The sequence below is a fragment of the Dipodomys ordii genome, unplaced genomic scaffold (assembly GCF_000151885.1).
Source record: "Dipodomys ordii isolate 6190 unplaced genomic scaffold, Dord_2.0 Scaffold35, whole genome shotgun sequence".
Taxonomy (NCBI): Eukaryota; Metazoa; Chordata; class Mammalia; order Rodentia; family Heteromyidae; genus Dipodomys; species Dipodomys ordii.
In genome coordinates this window covers 10,543,192-10,563,526 of record NW_012267251.1, presented here as the reverse complement: position 1 = coordinate 10,563,526, position 20,335 = coordinate 10,543,192, and the positions used below count along the sequence as shown (strand labels likewise).

General features: G+C 52.8%; 1 protein-coding gene across 2 annotated transcripts in view; it reads right to left on the bottom strand.

The window, feature by feature from the left end:
• Positions 1-8,425: 8,425 nt before the first annotated feature.
• Positions 8,426-20,335, bottom strand: part of Nfasc (neurofascin) — an 80,072-nt gene continuing 68,162 nt past the window's right edge. Inside the window, exons 25-29 of one of the 2 annotated variants that reach the window (XM_013017331.1) lie at positions 20,139-20,255; positions 18,976-19,128; positions 12,965-13,096; positions 10,582-10,651; positions 8,426-8,720 (exon numbers count right to left, since the gene is read on the bottom strand). In XM_013017331.1, the coding sequence (XP_012872785.1) occupies positions 8,489-8,720; positions 10,582-10,651; positions 12,965-13,096; positions 18,976-19,128; positions 20,139-20,255 (704 nt within the window). In that variant the 3' untranslated portion in view covers positions 8,426-8,488. The remainder of the gene's footprint in view (positions 8,721-10,581; positions 10,652-12,964; positions 13,097-18,975; positions 19,129-20,138; positions 20,256-20,335) is intronic. The other variant, XM_013017332.1, reaches the window with a different exon arrangement.

Sequence of the window (20,335 nt, the reverse complement as noted above, 5' to 3'; positions counted from 1 at the left end):
GGCTTTCTTCAAACAAGACACGCTTGCTTTGTCTATTTCTGCCCATGGACTGGATGTTCTGTTCTAAATACTGGATCCCATTCCAAAATGTCACTTGCGTGTTCAATATCCAGTTATCCCTCATCCTAAGCGGAGGATACCAAAATTTTGAGTTCACCTGGCTGCTTCTTTGAAAGAATCGTGCACATTCATCTTCTGGCAGTTGGTCCTTCCTTTGTGCTAGATCTGGGAGCAGAGAGGAAATTCAGTGAAATAGACAATAACGATCACATACCAAATCTCAAGACACATAAAAGGTGCCCTGGATACACAGCGACAGATTCTGAGCCAGACAAATTCAGAGGCTCTGAAGCAATCCTGATTGCTTAAGCCCAGGAGCGTAAGGTCAGTTTGGGCAACACAGTAAGACCCCTCATCTTAAGACAAAAACAAAAGAGTAGTCTAGCACGGAGGGCCTAGCCTGCCTTCCAGAAATCTGGGAAAGATGCTCTGTAAGGAGAGCGGAGTGTAGGGGCTTACAACTAGAAAGTGGCAGGAGCCTGGAATGAGGCGCTGCACGGCCTGGCTGTGAGCCCCTGTCAGCCAGTGCTTCTCCAGAGCTATGAGATACAGAAGGTTTAGAGGACAGTGCTCCATAATTTGTGTGTTGAGCCCTTTGCCCAGGATGCTCCCACTCTGCTTGTTTGACCCTCTTAGACTGAGCGTCCTGAAGACTCAATTCTGTTCTGCTCAATGTATATAGCTAACTGACTGAGTAGGTTATATGTATGTATGTATGTATGTGTATGTATACACACACATGCTTTTGATGGGATTGTCTAGAATTTAGGATCCATGCATGGAGTGATAAATTAAAATGACCTCCAAATAGGGGAGTCCCAAAGCTTTGTCATACCAAAGCAAAGAGTTTAGTTCTGATCTTGTGGAAGCAGAGGATTCAAGGAAGGGAATGGTATGATCAAGTTGTGTTTGAGAGGATTTAGTTTCCCGGGCAGTAGGCGATGTGAGGCAAGGTCACCAGCTATTCGGGCCACAAGGGCTAGGACTCAGGGGGGGACAGCGCCAATGACCACGTGAGTGATGCTCAGAGAGGTTGTGAACTGGAGAATGATAAGGAAAGTTCTTCTGCGTATTAAAGGAAATGAACAGAGAGGCCAGAGGTGTTGTGTGACATCTCCGATGTGTCACTCAACAATTCAGGGGGTTGGACCTGAAAAGAAAGGTCTTGTTTAATGTAGTGATACCCTGCCCCTGCTTTGGGGCCAATAATCTGTTTGGAGGGCTTGTGAGGGGAGGGCAAAGACAGGGGGTGGAGAGTTATTTGTCTGCGTTTTCAGGGTGGTCCTTTGGCCCTTATTTCCCATCACTGCTTGTGAACTGTTCCGTTCTCTTTACAGTGAGGAACGGATCCCAGCCCCGCCCTCTTTCCATGCCCCCTCCCCCTGTATCCTCCAGTCTGAGGAAAGACAAGGAAGAAGGTGACAGTATCTGGGGCCCCTAAAAATTTGTCCTGCACAGGTGGATACATTTGGCCACTTTCCAGTGAGAGCAGCCTGATTCTGGACCAAGGTACTAAGAAAAGAGTGGGGAGAAACTGAGAGGAGGATTGCTCAGCCCCCAGCCCCCTCTGCCTCTTTGCCTTTACCACTGGGTCATTGATGGAGATACGAGCCGCCATTTTGTGTGCCGCCAGGACTGGGGCTTAAATTTAAGGCCTGGGTACTGTCACTTAAGCTTTAACACTCAAGGCTGGTGCTCTCCCACTTGAGCCATACCTTCATTTCCAGCTTCTTACTGGTCAATTGAAGAGTCTCGTGTACTTTTCTACCCTGGCTAGCTTCAAATCTTGGCCCTTAGATCTCAGCCCCCTGAGTAGCGAGGGTTACAGTGCATAGTTTCAAGTCTATGGAGCGAGGTTTTTTTGGGGGGAGGGGTCCAGTTGAGGGGCCTGAACTCTGGGCCTGGGCGCTATCCCTCAGCTCTTCAGCTCAAGGCTAGCGTTCTACCACTTGAGCCACAACGCCACTTCCGGCTTTTTTCTTATGTGATGCTGAGCAATCAAACCCAGGGCCTCAGGCATGCAAGGCAAGCGCTTTACCACTGAGCCACCTTCCCAGCCCCGGAGAGAGGTTTTAATAGGCAGTTTTATTCATGTTTTTCAACTACATTGTCTGCCCTGTGCCAGGCACAATGCTGGGCATCTCCTAGTGTCATCACATCTAAGGACAGAGGGCAGAGAAAGTTGAGGGGCTGGACGGCACCATTGCAAATGTCCCTTCTTCCAACAGCATTGTATTCATCAGCATGCAGTGTGCACACAGTCATGTTGAACTGGCGTGTCTCCATGACTGTACATATCCCTGTACTAGTCATTCTATGTGGAAAACACAAATTGTGCCAATGAGCTTTCCAAATTAAGACCAGCTTCTAGATGGGGCTGGCAGAATTCAAACATCACATTATGCCATCGGATGCCTATGAAAGAGGCTTTAATTCATTTCTTTCTTTTCCTCCCTCCCTCCCCCCCTTTCTCTTCTATGAAACAGGTTCTCATTGCATAGCCCCGGCTGGCTGTGAACTTGCTATGTCACTCAGGCAGTCTTGAACTTGAGATCCTGCTGCTTCAGCCTCCTGTGTGCTGGGTTTACAGGCATGGTGGACCATGCCTGGCCCTCTGATTCATTTTGGCCATTAACCCTTTGACACCTTCTCCCACTGGTTAAGGAAAAGGAAGAAGTCACAAGGCCACAGAGTCCATTTTGAACAACTTTTATTATATGTTTAGTGTTCTCTATACAAAAGAAATCAGTTTTTTTTACAGTGATTCAAAAAAAATTCAGAATAATTTGGCCTTTTCATTGCTCATGCAGTCAGTTTATAAGTCCACGTATTAGATGGCCCTCCACGGCCCCAAAGTCTTCCCTGCTGAAGATCGTGTGCAACACCCTCAGGTACGCACCTGTCGCTGACGAAGTTGGTTAATGCGAAATAATAACTTATGAAAAAAGGAAAGAATGCAACGTGAGAGGGTTAGAATGACATCTGCCATGGAGTTAAGTGTTTAAACAATGGAACAAAAGATCAGACCAAGTTGTGTGTGTGCAGGAACAGAGACACAGGGAAGAAATCCTCCCACCCAAACTAGCACATCGGAATGGTGAGGGGGAAAATGTGGGGTGGGGAGGGGGCAGGGCAAGAGGTCCTCCAGGGTGCAGCATGAGTTAAAGTGGGTCCAGGACAGAAGGTGGCCATGTCACAGGCGACTGATGCTCTGTTCAAGAGGAGGGAGAGTTGGCAAAGAGCTAGGGGGCCGGGCAGAGGGACAACACTGACTGAGGATATCACATTTGGGGACCAGAAGGAAAAAAAAAAGAGGTCAGAGTCATCTGATCTGCATCTCTCTCTTTTTTTTTTAATTAAAGAAACAGTAGTGTGCAAAATTCCGGATATTTCACCCAGACTTTTGTGTTTATTGCTTCACTGAAGTCTTTACCTCTGCTGGACTTCAGCCCAGCAGATATCAGGGTGGTGGGTTTGGTGGGCCCACTGGGGCCTCAGCACCCTGAAATTCACTCAGAATAGACAGACATGTCCTTCATGCCTAACTTCAGAGGAATAGAGTGTGTTGAGAGTCCAGTGGGGGTCAGAGCAAAAGACACCATCCTGGGGTGGGGTACAGTCTAGGTTCACAGTAAATCATCAGCTCACCATTCTAGTCCACTGGCCCCATGCTGCCTATAATAGCATGTCTAGCATAGCCACGGCCTATCACAGACAGACTGATCTAAGGGAGGTGGGGATGTTCTACAGGAAGAAGTAGCAGAGAGGTACAGGAAGGGAACCAGCCGGACAGATCTTAAGTAACACCTGTGAGTCCTGGGAGGCAGCTGCGGTGAGATGAGAGAACACTGGACAAGGAGTCAGAAGGCCCTAGTTCAAGCTCCAATCCTACCCTCACTAGCTCAGTGGTCTGAGCAAGTCCCTTGCCTCTCTGTGTTTTCATTTCCCTGCCTGTACAATGACTCATTTCAATTAGATCAGCTCTGAGATTCCTTCACTTACAGAAATCTGATTCTGACCTAAGCTAGATGCCTTCGTATCTGTTTCGCTTCCATTGTCTGCATTGTGGTAACAGCCAGTTAATACTAATGTGCTGATAAGAGCAGCATTGATCCGGCTGTGACTTGAGACACTGTTTGGTGGGACTTTTGGGCTTCCCTGGCTGGTTGTCCTGCCCAAACGCATCTCAGAAAGGCCCCTTCCAAGGAGGAACATCAAGGGCACTTCCTGGCTTTGGGCTGTGCATTGTGGGGACAGCTGTAGATCTGGTGTGGAATTATGTGGGGTGGCACCTGTCTAAGTTGAGGGGGGCAGTGCCTACTTGCTCGTCTCCTGGGGCACTCAGCCTCTTCTTGGTACGCTGTGCCCTCTGCTCCATTGGGTCCTGGTATTTTTTTTGGTTGACTTTTATTATTTTTGAATCAGGGACCTTCTGCCCACTACTCCAAAGCCACCATGCAAAGGTCATGTTCCTTTGCTTCATTAGAAACAAGTTACTCTATGGGCCCAACTGGCCAAACCTAACCACAACTCTGGATCTGGTCTGTGTTTGGCAAAACCTGCTGGACTAAGGTCTGAATGGAGGGCCATCCTACCCCAAAGGTAGCAGAAGCAGGCTGGTATCCTTGAAGCCTGCTGACTCCCACTGAGAAATGAGCCTCTGGCCACAGCCCTGGCCCATAGGAGACCTGAGAAGCTTCATCTCAACACCAGCAAACAGATAAGGACAGATAAAAATGTGTCACGTTCATGCTTCTTCTCAAGCAGCTATTGGTGACGTCCTCAGACAGGCAGGCTCAGAATGGGGCTCCAGGAAGGGGCTGAAAGGAGCTGTTGCCTGTGTCGCTTCTGTCTCTTCCTATCATTCTCTAGGTTCTGCCCACAGGAATCTCCCAAATAAGGCCCAGCCCCAGTGGTTGTTTTCCTAGCCCCCCCCACACCCATTGGCTGCTTGTCTGACATCGTGATCTGGTGCTGTCCCTGCTGGCAGGCAGTGCTCTGCAAGGAGGCTGTGGTCTGTGGTGCACACATGCGTATGTGAACTCACATGTGTATTCACATGTATTCACACACGGTTTGACTCAACTAGAAGTCCTACGAACACCACAGATCTGTTTCCACTCTGTTCCTGAAGATGACTTGGTTAGGCAAAGTTGGAATGCATTTTGTCTAGGTCTCTTTGCTGATGCCTCTTGCAGGGTAAGAACAGTACTGACTGAATGACTCCCAACATATGACTGCTTCCAGACCTCAGGACTTGCTAGGAATGGGTAGACCAGTTGTCTCCAATGACTACCTCCAGCCCTGTACCAGTAAAGGCAATGGATGTGGGAGTGAGCCAGTTTGGCTTTCTTTCTATCTCCCACTTGGCAAGGCAGGGAAAAACTGGTCCTGTTCCCAATTCCCCAGACAAGGTGTCCCTGACGGAGGTTCTGGAAGCAGTTTCTGTTCCTCAGTGCCACCCAGCAAGTCTTAACCTCTCTGTCCTGACCAGAATGGACCATGTCCTACCTGGGAAGTCCCCCCCATCAGCAGCTTAAGCAACGGAGGCCAAAATGCTTCCAACTCAATGGCCACTGTGATCCAAGACTCCGTTCCAGCAAGGTCAGAGCCATGAGGGTAGAGGTCAAAGCTGACCTTATTCACTATGGCATTCAGGTTTCAGGCCTGGGCCCAGGCTAGATGCTTGGAGAACATTTGACGAACGAACAGGAAGATGAGTACAGGTAGCCACAGTGCTAATGGCCGAGCACAAAGTGGGGATGGCAGCGGAATCCATGGAATTCATAGAGTCCCCTCAACATGACCTCCTCTGCCGCCCCCCTTCCCCCCAGCCAGACAGGTTGAAGCACCAATGGTATCGCCCACTGTCAGCATCACTGTTGGTAGGTTTGGGGGTGCTGGTGGGGCATGCTGGGCAATACTGCTTTCCAGCTGAGCTGGGGTGGACTCTGGCAGGGCTCCATGGGAGGTTGGCCTCTCCTTTTTCTGGAAGGAGCTGTCTCCTCAACCCTGCAACTCTCACACACATCAAAGCTTGATCTCTCTGGGCAGTTCCCATCTTCACTTGGGGAAAGTTGATTCTTTAGCCCCGTTCTGCTCCTGCCTGGAGGGCTGTGATTGTGTGCTGTGGTGAGAGGCTGCCAGCTCCCCACAGAACCAACAGCCAGAGAGAGGGGCCAAGAACCTTCTCATACACAAGGAACGTTGGTATACAACATGGCAGGACTTCTGGAATGAGGCACAGGACAGCGGGGGCCTCACCTCTTTTCAAGACACTCAAGACACAAGGTCTTTCTACTCATCATTCTGTGTGGCTAGGATGACGGGTCACAGTCCCTCCCTGCCTCCTGCTGTGCGTGCCATGGGTTCACTAGTGTGGAATGAGGGCCTGGGAAACTGACCGCTCTGCTCAGATCTGAAGGCCTTTCTAGAAAGGCCATCTTCTAATCCATTCACACTCCTTTCCCTTGGGGGGCTCATGGCCTAGGCTCTGGGGAAGTATAGCTTTAGCTGAGCAGGTGTTGGAGAAGAGTCCGCAGAGGGACCTTGAGCTTTCCTCCAACTTCTGCTGTTTACCCTGTCTCCCTTCACAATGAGAGCCACCCCTTAGGCAGCAGACTTCGGCCAAGGCCTGGGCCAGGTTCAAGCAACATTACTGGCTCAGCTTTGGGCTATGGTTTCTTACCTGCAGATAGAGAGTGTGGTTGAGCTTGACCTCCAACTGAATGATTATTAAGTGATGTAAGCACTGCTAATACATCTGCGGCTTAAAGTGTGGCAAATGATGTTTGAATAAAGTCTCTGAAGGACACAACCCTGGTCCTGCCTAGGCCTCTGGTCAGCAGCTGGAGGCTTGAATTGGGGGCTGTGCAGGTGGCGGGTGATCCATTCTTGGCAGTCAGCCTCATCTTCTGACAACTTGCCCGGAGCTGCAGGTGCAGCGTCAGTTGAGCCCAGGCTGAGGTCCCCCCTCTCCTTGCGTCACTGAGGCCGGGTACCTTTGGTTTAAAGTGGGTTAGGTGGGGGAAGGATGAAAGCAGCACCTCCGGGCTGAGAACTGCGTGTCTGCAAGTTTCTCCTTTTGGGTGACAGGAGCGCATGGAGCGTCTGCTTCTGGTCTTATGGGGGTACTTGCATAGGCTCCCCCAATCTGGAGACAGATGTCATTGGAGGTCTCAAGGCGTGCAGGGAGGGGGTGGGGTGGGCAAGTCCAGGGACAGATCAGACTGCATAAGGCATAGGAGCACTGAGTCTTCTCGGGGCAGGGGCATCACAGCACTTAGTACGGGTCCCCTGATGTGTATTACTCCCTAATGGAAGGACAGACAGGTCAATCTCGGGACGCGAGGTCCCCATCCACACATGTCAAACAGGATGGACAGAGGAGAGGACATCTGCTGGAGAGTGGAGGGGAGCAGTACTTTTACACTGACACACACTGGCAAAGTCTCTGCGGCCCAGGATTCTACCTCTGAGGGCTGCACACAGACCTCAAGCAGGGACATTGTGCCCGGATGTCCGACGTAGTGAGTGTGGTCCTCGCATCTCCTCCTTGGGTCTCGCTGATGGGAAGGAAGGAAGGCAGGCCAAACTCACCCCTGTTCTCTGCAGAGGTGGGACCAGACCCAGACTTGCTTCTGCCTGAGGCCCAGTCACGGCAGTTCCAGCACCTGCTCCTCCATCTTCTCCTTCAGACTCCTCCAAGGCAGGGGGCAGGGTAAGAACGAGGCACAAAACCAACCAAACTAGAGCGGCAAGCAGGCCCGGCTGCCCTCTCCCTGCCAAAAAAAATACTGTCATTTTTCCAGAAAGGAGCCAAGCCCGGCTCAGTGCTGACAAGGCCAAGGCAGATGGGTTGGGAGCTGCGGGGAGGAGGCATGTGGCGAGAAAGGCATCCTTCGGAAACAAGTTGGCCCAGCGGCAGCTTGAATACTACAGCTTTTCTGTATGTTCGGTTACGGATCCATCCTTTTATTGTTTCTGGCTTCTGGGGGTGGGGGAGAATCACTCTGTTCCTTCTGTTTCAGGGACTCTTCTTCAAAAGGAAAAAAAAAAGTTAAATGGAGACGGTGGGTCCGGAGGGGAAGAGGCACAAAGCAAAAATAAAAATGTAGCCAACAGAAGTGGGTGACGAGGCCGAAAGTGGGAAGGGTGGGGAAAGCCCAGGGTGGCTGCGGGACAGGGCCGAGAGACCAGGCTGCCTCCAGCGAGCTCAGTCCTATCTCCAGCTCTCCCGTACTGGTGGCACCCAGGGGTGTGTGTGTGTGGGGGGCATCTGGAAGGAGGTTTGTGGATGGCAGGGATGGTCACTGGTCTTAGCAGCTTCAGAGACTCTCCTATGATACCCTGGTCCCTGAAGGTGGCGTCATCTCCCCCTTTCCCCTCCCCCGCTTGGAAAGCAGTGGCTGTGCCCTGTGGGGCTCCGTTAGGCCAGAGAGTAGATGGCGTTGACGGGCGATGTGGCCTCTGAGCTCTCGTTGCCTTCTGTTTCCTCCTTGTCCTTTTTGACAGTGTACTGGCCGATGAAGGAGCCGTCCTCATTGAACTGCCCCTCGCCCCCTTCGCCGTAGTCCACCAGACTGTCGTCACTCTCCTGCTGCTTGATGGTGCCGTCCAGGGAAGTCTGGCTGCCCTGCAGGGGCTTGTTGTCCTCATCGCTGCTCAGAGAGAGAGAGACAGAGAATCAGGGTCTGGACCAGCCCAGCCCAGCCCAGCCGGGGCAGTGGCTTTCATTAAACACATCATGCACAGCTCAGAGAGGATGGGACCTGGGGGATCACCTGTCCTCACCCTCCCTTCTGCAAAAGGGAAACGGGCCCAGAGAGGACACACACTTTCCCCAAGGTGAGGTGGGGCTCTGGTGTGGACTTGTAGCTGGGCTGGGGTTCTTTTCATGAGGCAGGGCTACTGTGTGGGATGGCAACAGTCAGGCTGGGGAGCTCCAGGCCTGTGTGTTACCACCTGTGACCTGGCCACAGGTTATATCCATCAAGGTGGACCATCCGTGACCTGTGACTCTCGGGGAAGGCTCTGATCTCCCAAAGAGCCAGGATGTACGGAGACAGACCTCTCCCTGCCTCTACATTGCTTCTGTAGACAACGTGGTTTAGCAGATACCTGGTTTATCGGCAAATAGGTACCTAGCAAATAAAAGAAGTGGGGTGGTGGGAGGGAAGGGAGTATGGAGACGCACTGAGAAACCAACGTGGAAAGGCACTGCAGGATTCTGGCAGGCCCCCCCCATCTTCAGCCCCTCCTGGGCAGGGAGAATTTGGAGGCTGCTGAGTAAGGTGGCATCAGCCCTGGGGCACAGATGCCCACTTTGGATGTTCGTTGTGCTCCCCAGGACACAAAGGGCTGCTCTCTGAGCTGGCATCTGCGCAGGCAGCGTCTCTCCTCCTGGCTGGGAAGTGCTGCCCTTTAGGTTTGGTGAAGGGAACCAGGTGTTCCTGGCTGCACTTCACAGTGATATGAGCTCCTGGGCTGGAGGCAGCTGTGGGCCAGCGGTGGGGGGTGAGGGTGGGGTCTGGGGTCCAGCAGGTGGGACCACAGTGGTGCCAGGTATTCTGAACAGACCCACGATGCCTTCCCCTGCTCCCAGCCTGCTGGGTGTAGGGAAACAAGTGGCTGAGTCGCCACTCCAGCGTCAGACTGTCAGATGTCAGGGGAGGGCCTGGAGCAGAAGCCAGCGCTGAGCGGGCCTACGTGGAAAGCCATCAGCCCACTCCCTCTGTGCAGCCATTCATGCACCTCACTCTGTGCTCTGGGGGGATCAGTGGCGTCTCCAGGGTTGCACTGCGTCTGGGCACAAGTGGGGTTCTATGAACTAGGGGGCTTTCAATACCGGCTGTCCATCTTTTCCCGGGCTCTCTCTTTCTCCCCCCTGTGTGCTGCAAGGATGGTGTGAGGTGATTGTGGGAATTCCCACCCCGGTGCCAGGCATCTCAGCGAAATGCAATCACCGGACAGAGATGGCCCAGCGGGGAAGTCTTTAGTGTGAGGGGGCAGGGGGACCTCAGTCTAGAACAAACTCCATCACAGAAGCTTGAGCAAAAGGGTAGCCTAGTCTAACCACCTGCCCTCCCATCTGGGAGCCGGGATGCCTGGTTACTGATGCTTATCTCCTGATTCCTGAGGAAGGGGCCAAGGCTTTACGAAGACCAAGGCTTTAAGACAATACAGCTTCCCTCTGTTGTTAACCCAAGTTAAGGGCGAAGAAGTACAGGCAGAGAAGGACTCAGGGTTTGCTCACAAAATACAGAAGTGGAAAGACACAAACAAGAGCATTGGGGTCTGCAGGTGAATGAATGAGGGCAGGTGTGTGTCGGGGCAGCCTGGCATGCTCAGGACACGCAGCCTCTTTGAGCTGTCCCCTCTGCCAGGTGCTGCCACCAGACACAGAGGCCACAAGCCAGAGAGCAAGGAGGATATGGATGCAAGGACTTCAGCCAGGGGGCTGAAGGTCTCCCCAGGGAGTTAGGGACAGCTACCAGATAGGGGAGGAAGGCGGTTACACACCTGTAGTCAAAGGACCCATCCTCTTCTTTGGGGTCTTCGGGGCCCAGGGGAACATCCTTCTTCTCTCGCACTTTGTCAGTGAGGGAAGCAGAGACAGAAGTAATGATTAAGAAGCGCGGCCTGCTCTCCAGGACTGTGCTGAGTGGAGAGCCAAAAGACAGCACCCTGGGTCCATGACACCCCCTCTTTTAGGAAAGCCCCCTTCACCACATTGAGTCTGTCTCCTCTTCACCCGGTGGTTTTTGTTTTTGTTTTTGTCGGTTATGGGGCTTGAACTCTGGGCCTGGGCACTGTCCCTCAGCTCTTCAGCTCAAAGCTAGCATCTTACCACTTGAGCCACAGTGCCACTTCCAGCCTTTTCTGCTTAATGTGGTGCTGAGGAATCGAACCCAGGGCCTCAGGCATGCAAGGCACCGAGCCAGCTTCCCAGTCCACCCCAAGAGCTTTTGCATCTCACTTAACGAGTCAAATTCCCTCCACCTCTCCATGGAGCTTTCCCCAAACACCAAAGAGTTAGGATCCTGACTTTTGCCAAGGGTAAATCCATCCTTCCTTCCTTCCTCTTCTTTCTTTCTTTCTTTTTCTTTTTTGGGGGGTCTGGTCGTGGGGCCTGAACTCTGGGCCTGGGCGATGTCCCTCAGCTCTTCAGCTCAAGGCTAGCATGCTACCACTTGAGCCACAGCGCCACTTCCGGCTTTTTTCTTTTTGCTTATGTGGTGCTGAGGAATCGAACCCAGGGCCTCAGGCACGCAAGGCAAGCGCTCTACCACTGAGCCACCTTCCCAGCCCTATTTCTTTCTTATTTTGCTCAGTATTATGATTTGTGTACACTTCCTATGTCCCTAATGCTAGCTCCCTCCTCAAGGGTGAAGGACTGGTGTTTCTGCACAGGTCCGTAGCAGTGGCCTGGGATGACGGACACTTCCTCCATCTGTGAGACAGCAGTGTTCTGTTTAGATGCCACTTGTCAGCCTGCTCCCTCTTCCAAACACATATACACAGCCAACCAAGGCCTGTGCTGCTGACTATAGCTCTTCCCTTTGAGTAGAGCAATGCCATGCAGTTAAGTCTCCCCCAGCACCCCTAACACCTCTCACAGAGCTAAATAATCACCCCCAATTTAGGTGGATAACTGAGGCCCTGATGTAATGGGTCCCAGAGCTAATCAGCATCTGCAGGAAGATGAGAGTGAGGATGAATTCAGGCTCCTGCTCATTCCTCTTTCTGATGTACCAGGCCAGGGTCTTATTCTGAAGTTGAAGAAAGAGAACTAGGTGTGATCACTATCTGTGCACTGTCTGAAGGGGCCAAGACAGGCTCAGAGTTTATCTGACACATTCCCCAGGTGTCTAGCTCTACTTGGGAAGAGAAAAAGACTCAGTGCGTTTGCCTGAGTCTGGACATCACAGGAAGGCCAGGCCTCTCCAGTACTCTTACAGAAAACAAACCAGAGGCAACAAACACAGCAGAGAGCCATTAAGGAGAGGTAATTCCCCACCTCCCTCACATAAGCAGAGGCGTGGCTTCAGGATCCTTGGGTCTGTGGATATCTGACAGAGGAGGGAAGTAAACATCTTCTCTCCCCATTTCCTTTGTATTGTTTTAGGGGTTGGGGCGGGGGAGGACCTGTTCGTACAGAGGGGGAGGAGGGAGCATCTGAGGAGTGGCAGGTGTCTGGTAAGGAGTGAGTTCATTCTGTAGCCCAGCAGGACTTTTGTTCTCATTTTCGCCATCCATTACTGTGTCTCCTGACACCCTACCCCTGCATTACAGGCAGATGGCTAAAATCAATATTTTCAGGAACAAGAAAGCCAGAGGTCCCTTACCTTGACCTTGGTTTGTCTGGCCTGGAGGATTTTTTTTTCCAGTACTGGGGATTGAACTCAGGGCCTCCTGCTTGCCAGGCAGCCACTCTAACAACTCACTTTCCCCAGATCCCTTTTCTTTTTATTTTATTGTATGATAGGAGCCCACCAACTTTTCCCTAGCTGACCCCCAGATCATAGTCCCAAGTGCAGAGATGCTGTTGGAAATGACTCTGTGATACTACTTTAGGACCATGTAGGGCCACTTAAGAGCGCCATGGGGTCCTACCACAGCAGGCTACCCCTCAGCTCCTCCTCGCCCACCTGAGGAGCTGCTCAGCCTGGTATAGGTTTAGCCTTCATCCTGCCCAGGCTCCTCTTCTGGAACTCTCTGGACAGCCTGTGCCCCACCCTGGGAGAATGCAATTAACTCAAGCACCTGCTATCAGCTCTAAGAGGCAGAGAGCAGCCCCAGGACCAGAGTTCCAACATGGAGAAGCAGAGGACAGTACCCCAGACCTGGCTGGGATGTGGGGACTCACAGGAAGGCTTGCTCCTGACCTGTTCTTCCATCTCACCTGGGTATTTGCCACCTCGGCTCCTCTTGATGAAGCAGACGATGAGTAGGATCAGCACCAGGAGGGCGATGGCACACATGAGTCCGATGAACCAGCCCTGGGTGGCAATGTCGGTGTGGTTGTTGGTGTAAGCTGGCAGGGAGGGTGGGAAGCACACGGGTGAGTGATTGCATGGGGAGGGAGGGAGGGATGTGTGAGGGGTGCAGTTACTTCCTGTGCATGCTTTTCTTACCCAACTTGCTCGAGGGACATAAAGAAAACAGGGACAGAGCGCAGGTAAAAGGTCAGAAAAGAGGCCAAGGACAGGGGTGCAGGGTGCATGGAAGCAGAGAAGCAGCAGCAGGTGGCATCCTGGGGTGAGCATGGCATTCTTGCAAACGTGAGTGCTGGCCACAGCCTAGCAGGGCTGGCAGAGGCCAGGGAGGCCCACAGAAGCACAATTTTGGGTGAATGAGCTCAGAGAGCCAGGCTGCGGCCACACTGCACAACCTGCCACCAGAATGTCCCGCGTGGTCGCAAAGCAGCATCCTTGCCCCACAGCACGGCCCTGAAGCCAACCAGCTTTTGGCAGAGGGCCCTGGACCAGGTGAAGGTCCAGGGAACCCTGAGCCTCTGCATGTCTCCCCAGATTCCTGACAACCACCACCCAGGCCTGAGGACCCCAGATAAGCCAGTGATGGTAGGCCTCCTGCTCGGGCCAGTCACTTATGGACGATTCACACAGGGAGACGCCGCTGGTGAGCATGACAAGCCGTTTGCTGTCTCCTTGCCCTGTGACAATCAACTTCTCTATCCATGCAGGGACCCCTCTCCAAGACCCTTTGTGGCTTGAAGGGCATGCAGAAGGTCCAAGGGCAGGAGCCTTTGATGATTCCAAGATGGCCCATGACTGGGGTTCAGGCTTGGGAGGGCTAGGATTGATGAGAAAGTGCTTCTGAGCTCCTGGCACTCGGACTGCCCAGAGGAGCCTCACGCACACAGCAGTGGACGAGTCCATGGACACATGGCCGGGATTTCTCCCATCTACATAGGTTTCCATGCCTGCCCCCGCACCTCATCAGACATGGTCTTCAAATTCCCCCACAGGATCAAAACACCACCTCATTTCAACCCTCCAAAGCAGCACTGCTGTTGTAAGAAAGCTACACTCCCCGTCCAGAGCTGCCAGGCTCTTTAGCGGCCTTCCTAAACATACAAGCTTAAGCAACCAGCCTCCACCCGCCCTGCCCAACCAGCCACGCTCTAACCAAGAGTCCTGGTTTGTCTTTTTCTCAGCACTCAGCACATATAACCATTTGCTGCATGACCACCAGTACTCATTTCCCCTTACACACAGTTCCGTGGCCACTCTTAATTATTTTCTCAGACAGGAGTTCAGTTCTCGCCACAACCTCATGAGGCAGGCTTTGATTTTCAATCCTTATTTGGCAGATGAGGAAATGGAAGCACTGAGAAGTCAAGAGACTTGCTCAAGGTCACAGAGCCCAGAAGTGGTGGGGTGGGGGGTGTGACTGCAGGCCGTCTGGCTTGTCTGAGCTCCTCGGCATCCCATCTCCCTGGGCCCAGAGGCAAGCTGCTGTTGGGTTTGTCCCATTCCCTGGGGCCGGGAGCACAGCCGGGCAGGGTGGACCTGGAATGGTGGGCATCCCACATTTGTGTGGAGGATGAGCCCTGCACTTCCTTCCCTCTGCTTAGCCCCTCCCTCCTCTGGCTCCAGGGGCTGCCGCTACCTAACTGCTCCCTCCCCCTTCCAAACTTTTGTGTCATCCTGGCACTCAGCTTGGTTTTTGCCGTGAGTCCCTGGCAAAAACTGTAGTCAGGCCAATCACAGTGTCACTTGGTCACTGGATGTCACAGCTTAGGGTCCAGCAAGCTTTCTACTCCTCCCTCACTGTCCCCCTGGGCGGCTGCCCTGCTCTGTGTCGCTTCTCCACTCCACCAATGCCTCAGAGCCCCCCAGCCCTCACAACCTCTGCAGCCACCCGGCTCTGCGCCAGGGAGGGCTCTCCTCCTCAGCGTTAAGTGAGGCTCAATGCCAGCCAGACGTCTCAGCTGTCATGCCCTGCGGCGCTCCTGCGAGCTCCTTCCTCCTCCTCGCCCATGTGCCTATGGGTCCCCTGAGCCCGTTCCTCACCTCCAGGGACAATGTTTCAGCTGCCATCGCCAGCCACCTGTCCCTCCCCTACTTCTGCGCTGGACACTGGGGCCTGACTTCCAGCTGGTAACCCTATTCTTCATTTCTATGACCCCAGGGCTGTGGGTCCAGCACCCTGCCTCTGCCGGGGCTCCCACTCTTCCCACCCACCGGGGCTGCCATGGCCCCCTCCACAGGGCTCACATTCAGGCATGCTCTGCTCTGGACGGACTCTCAGGTCAGGCCTATCGGTACCCATGGGCACAGTGAGACCTGGTGTTACTGCTACTCTCGTATAACACCTCTAGCTGCTCCAACTCACACCATCCCTGGACCCTTAAATACGTATTAATACTTAAAATCTTTTTCCTGGGTCCTGGTTTCCAATCCCAGTAGTCTGGAGAACAGGTCTTTTTGAGCTCCTGTGAACTTAGCATCAAACTGGCCATGTGACGAGGAGTCAGTGACTCCTCTTAAGCGATCACTTTCATTCCAGTGGAACATGGTCAGCCTGGAACCCCATTCTAGGCCCCCTCTCCATGGCAGGTGTTGGTCCCACAGATCCAAGCTTGTCACCCATCATGCCTGGACACTGGATCCTTCACTTGTGAGTACAAGGTGGTGCCTATCTTTTGCACCAACACTGGTCTGCATTTCTGTAGTGATTCACTTGGGCCTCATCTTGCTGGTGTCTGCTCTAATACCCCAGCGGCTCCTCCATGATCTAGCTTCACTCTTGGGAAAGAAGGTCGTGACCCCAGGAAGAGTGGCCACATGGGCAATTTAAAAATCAAATGTAGCATTCTGGTCCTGCCAGTGCCAGAGTGGAGTCCGGGTGGCCTTTCAGTTGTGACTGGAAAGGCCAAAAGCCTTCTGTGAAGTCTAGGCACAAAAGACTGTTCTGAAGCAAGTGGGACGGGTGCTGGTGGCTTATACCTGTAATCTTCGCTGAGATCTGAGGTTCCCAGCTCGAAGCCAGCCAGAGCAGGAAAAGTCTGTGAGACTCTTCTCTCCAATTAACCAGAAGAGAAATCAGAACAAAACCAGAAGTAGAGCTGGAGCTGTGACTCAAGTGGTAGAGTGCTAACCTTGAACAACAGCAACAAAACCTAAGAGACAGTGACCAGGCCCTGAGTTCAAGTCCGAGTGCTGGCACAAAAAAGTAGGATCTTGGTAAAATGGGCTCCACTATACCCCATCCAAGGGATACAGTTTTTAATGAAATTGAAGTCAGAACGATCTTGGAGTCTGAGAGGAAGGTGCTGCAGCTGGGCTCCAGAGTAATTTTATTTCCCTGCCAGTGCCACACTCAATCGATCTGCTAATCTGGCTCTGAGGTTCCTAATGAGCCCAACAGTATCAGACTGGCAGAATTTCCATTCACCACCATGAGCGGCTGGGGATGGATGCCAGAACATGGTCCTCTCCCCTGGCCTGGCAAGCACAGGAAAGCCTCGGTATACAACCATCCACCCCACACACTGTGACCCCTGGGGAAATTCACCTGGCAGGCAGGCAATACCACCGACTTCTACATCTAACTGGGAGGAATCTGGCTTGACCAGAGAAGACAGGCCAGTTGTCCAATGTATTCTAGAAGTGTAAGAGGGGTGTCCTTGTTTCACATACAACGTGGCTCATCTGCTCTTAAGCACCATGTTGCTTCTCCCTCCATACCTGTCTGTCTGTCCCACAGTCCCTCCCTGCTTCCCTGAGGTCTGAGCAGCAGCCTGACTTCTGGTCAGCTGTTAGCATCCACTAGACGCTACCTCACTCTGTCCATATATCCTATCTCAGTAGGGAGGCCCAGATGGGCCTCTAAGAGTCCAACATTAGGTGTTTATAGCCCTTCAGGTCTCTTTGGCTTCAAAAGCTTCAAGGAGGTTATTAGCTTCCCAACAGGATGTTCTGGTGAAGGCCAGAGAACCCGTTAGCATTCCCCCGCGCGGTCCCTTCCATTTCCTTCCCAAACCACAGCAGCATCTGGTCAGCAGAGAAAAGTCTTGGCCTGTGGTTGCTTGGACCACATGTGGTAGGGGCCCAGAGATGTTCACAAATTCTTGCTTTGGTGAAACACAGGGACCTGGAGTTGTGTGAACTTGACTCTAGAGTCCACCCACAGAAAACTGTGTTCCTGAAGGACCTGGACACACAGCTTCAGAAGGTGAAAATGTTTTCTCTCCCTGTGTATTTTGTACACTAATTTCCAATGAGCCTGGGAAGGACGTGAACAATCTGAACTCGGGGACAGGACCACGAGCCTGCCTGCTCTAGCTTGTCTCAACTGCTCTGAAAGCAGGACACATGGACTCTCTCCAGGCCCAGGATAGAAGAGCAACGAGTACTTAGGTCACTGTTCAGGAGCACACAACAGCACTGTGAGCTTTCTCCGTACTGTGACCTTGGCTCCTTGAAGATGAGGATATCCTCATGGGAGCGGTTGTTCTCTCTGTTTTTATTTTTTCCCACTCAGCCACACCCAAAAGCTGACTCTGATATGTTCCCAGCATTCTCAAAAATGGGCCTCTATCCTCAAGCTTTGCTTCTGGCCTCAGAAATGCATGCGCCAGTGAGCGAGAGTACGGGACACCCCCCCCCCCAACTGGGGCAGAGTCCAACCCTCTGCTCTATTGGGTCACCTAACTGTCCAGCAGCCTGGCTGCCCTGTGACAGGATAGCCTAGATGCTCACTCCGATATCCTGCCTCACTCGGCTCAGTCTCTGTGAAGCAGGGTCACCCGGTATGCTGAGTCCCAAGAGCGTAGAATTGCACAGGACAGGTGACAGTGTGGGAAGGAAGACTGAGGGGGAGAGACTGGGCTAGGAGGCAAGACAGTAGCACAGATGGGCAGTGAGTCCCAAGATGCGGGGTACCAGCCTCAGCCTCAGCTTCGCCTGGCCAGGCATGGGGAGGTCATGAATATTCAAATCAACATTCAGAAATTCATCTAAATCATTGTGGTTTGTTCCCTACCCTGTGTGTTTAATAACCTGCATCTGATTAGAACATCCCTAGAGGCTGGGCCTGATCCTTTTCTCTCTTAATCTCTTTCCCTCCCCTCTCTAGTAGCTCCAGGCTTTAGCATACAGGCCCCCTGATTGCCCCTCTGTCCAATTTTAAAGCTACACACAAACCCTCAGATAAGCAAGTACTGGTGCAGTCTCTAGACTCCCAGCCACCCCTCCGGCAGAGAGAGTTCTGAACCGTGTGCCAGGTCTGAGCCCTGGTCAGCCTGTTCATCTGATACACAGCGAAGCTTCTCCTTCTAGTCAAGGCCCCACTCAGAACCAGCAATTTTTTTCCCTACTTACTTTTAGGCATGAAACACTTGAGACAAAAAATAACACCAAAGCCCTAAACAAGTTGCGTCACTTACTGGAATTCTGTCTCACAGATGAGCGAGGGTGGCAATGCAGTGACTTGTGCAGGGATCCCAGGTTTGGTTCCTGGGGAAGTTTCTGGATAGAGCTCCCAGGGATGGCCCTATCTCCTACTCTTGCAGGGAGGAAGCAAGCCCCTGAGCACATGGGGCGGGCTACGAGACTCGCCCCCAGATCCCCTCACTGTGATGGGGGACACATGCTCCAAGCCCCTTTGTTTCAGGCACGGTGGGGGAGCCAGTGTTCCCAGGCCTCATTATACAATCCTTTGTTCCCTTCCAATCCCAGCTCAGCCCCACAGGCTCAGGACTGCAGTTTGCTCTGGGCTGTGCATGCACTTGGGTCCCCAGCTTTCTGGGGGGCCTTAGACACACCATGCAAGGTGGGGATGGGGAGATGAAGTCCTCTTTCCAGGGAAAAGAGACAAGCAGGAAACTGGGATGAAGATGAGAGGCTCCATGCTGTCAGGGGATGGCCAGGCCAGGTCCCCTCTCACCTGTACTGGTCATAAAGGTGATGGCGGTACTGCTGATACCCTCGTTGTCCCGGGAATAAACCCGCAATGTGTAAGTCATCCCGGGATAGAGGTCTGTCAGCTGTATAGGCTGGGCCTGGGCCTTAACAGGGACAGTTTTTTTCGTATGGTTGCCTGGGGAACAGAAACCTCGGTCAGCCTACAACCAGGCACCAGGAGCTGGAGTCAGGACCTAGATTCCTGGTCACCTGCCAAAGGTAGAAAGGGTGGGGGGAGGGGACCGCGGGTCCAGTCCACCGCGCAAACCAGGCAGCCCCACCTGACCGATCATGCAGCGCCCACTCACACCACGCCCATTTTACTGATGAAGCTGAGTTCTCTTTTTAAAGTTCTTCCTTACCACTCTTTGCACTAAACCTATCATGTCCGGCTTCCCTGACCTCCAGCCTGACAGCTGCTTCAGTTCCTTTGGGGGGTTTTCACAGGGACAGGCAGAGTGCCAGTGAGCCTCCGCAGGGTTACTGGAGACAAGGCAGAATCCAGCTCCTTGGCACTTACTCCTGATCTCACCAAGGTGACACATTGGAGAAGCATGTGCCTGTGTGGCAGGAAGCTGAACACATCTAGACCGTGAATATGGATTCTGGATTTTCCTCGAGCCACAGAGAACTCAGTACTGGCTTTTGCCCTTTCTGGCTGGGTTATTGGCTTCATTGCTCACAGCACAGGCCTTGACCCCACTCTGCAGTCTAGGGAGTCTCCCAAGCCACCCATGTGGGACTAGTGGCTGTGGTCTCTGTCTCTTCTGATGGCTCACCCGTGTACTGGCTTGGCCTGTCCACTGCAGACCTCAGAACACACAGACTGTTGAATCAGGAGATCGATTCAGGGGTGAGGCTTGGCTTCCTTTGGGGTTACTCAGAACTCTCATCCTGGGCAGGAAATGGGCAAAAGAACCCATTCCACGGGTCCTCCACAGCACTAATGGCTTCAGAAGCCCCCTCCTTCCAGATCCCGTTACTCCCACCTAGCTGCTATCGAAACATGCATTGATTTCATTAGGCTTTAATTAAGCCTGGCTAAAAGGCCTCACTGAGCCTCAGGGAGTTCACAGGATCCCCTTAATGGCGTCTACCACTACCCACGCCTGCCATAGCCGCCGCCACCCACGCAGCAATGCTTACTGTCGATGTACTCAACCACAAAGTCAGTTCCGGGCCCGAAATTGTGCTTCCAGGTGATGTTGGCCCATTTACTGTTGGGGAGCACCGTGACGTTCCATATGGACTGTTCGTCGGGGGCTGGTGGATGGGTTAGAAGAGGGGTTAGTGATGAGGAGGGAGGAGGCATGGGAGACACGCGCATGTGCACACACTCACAT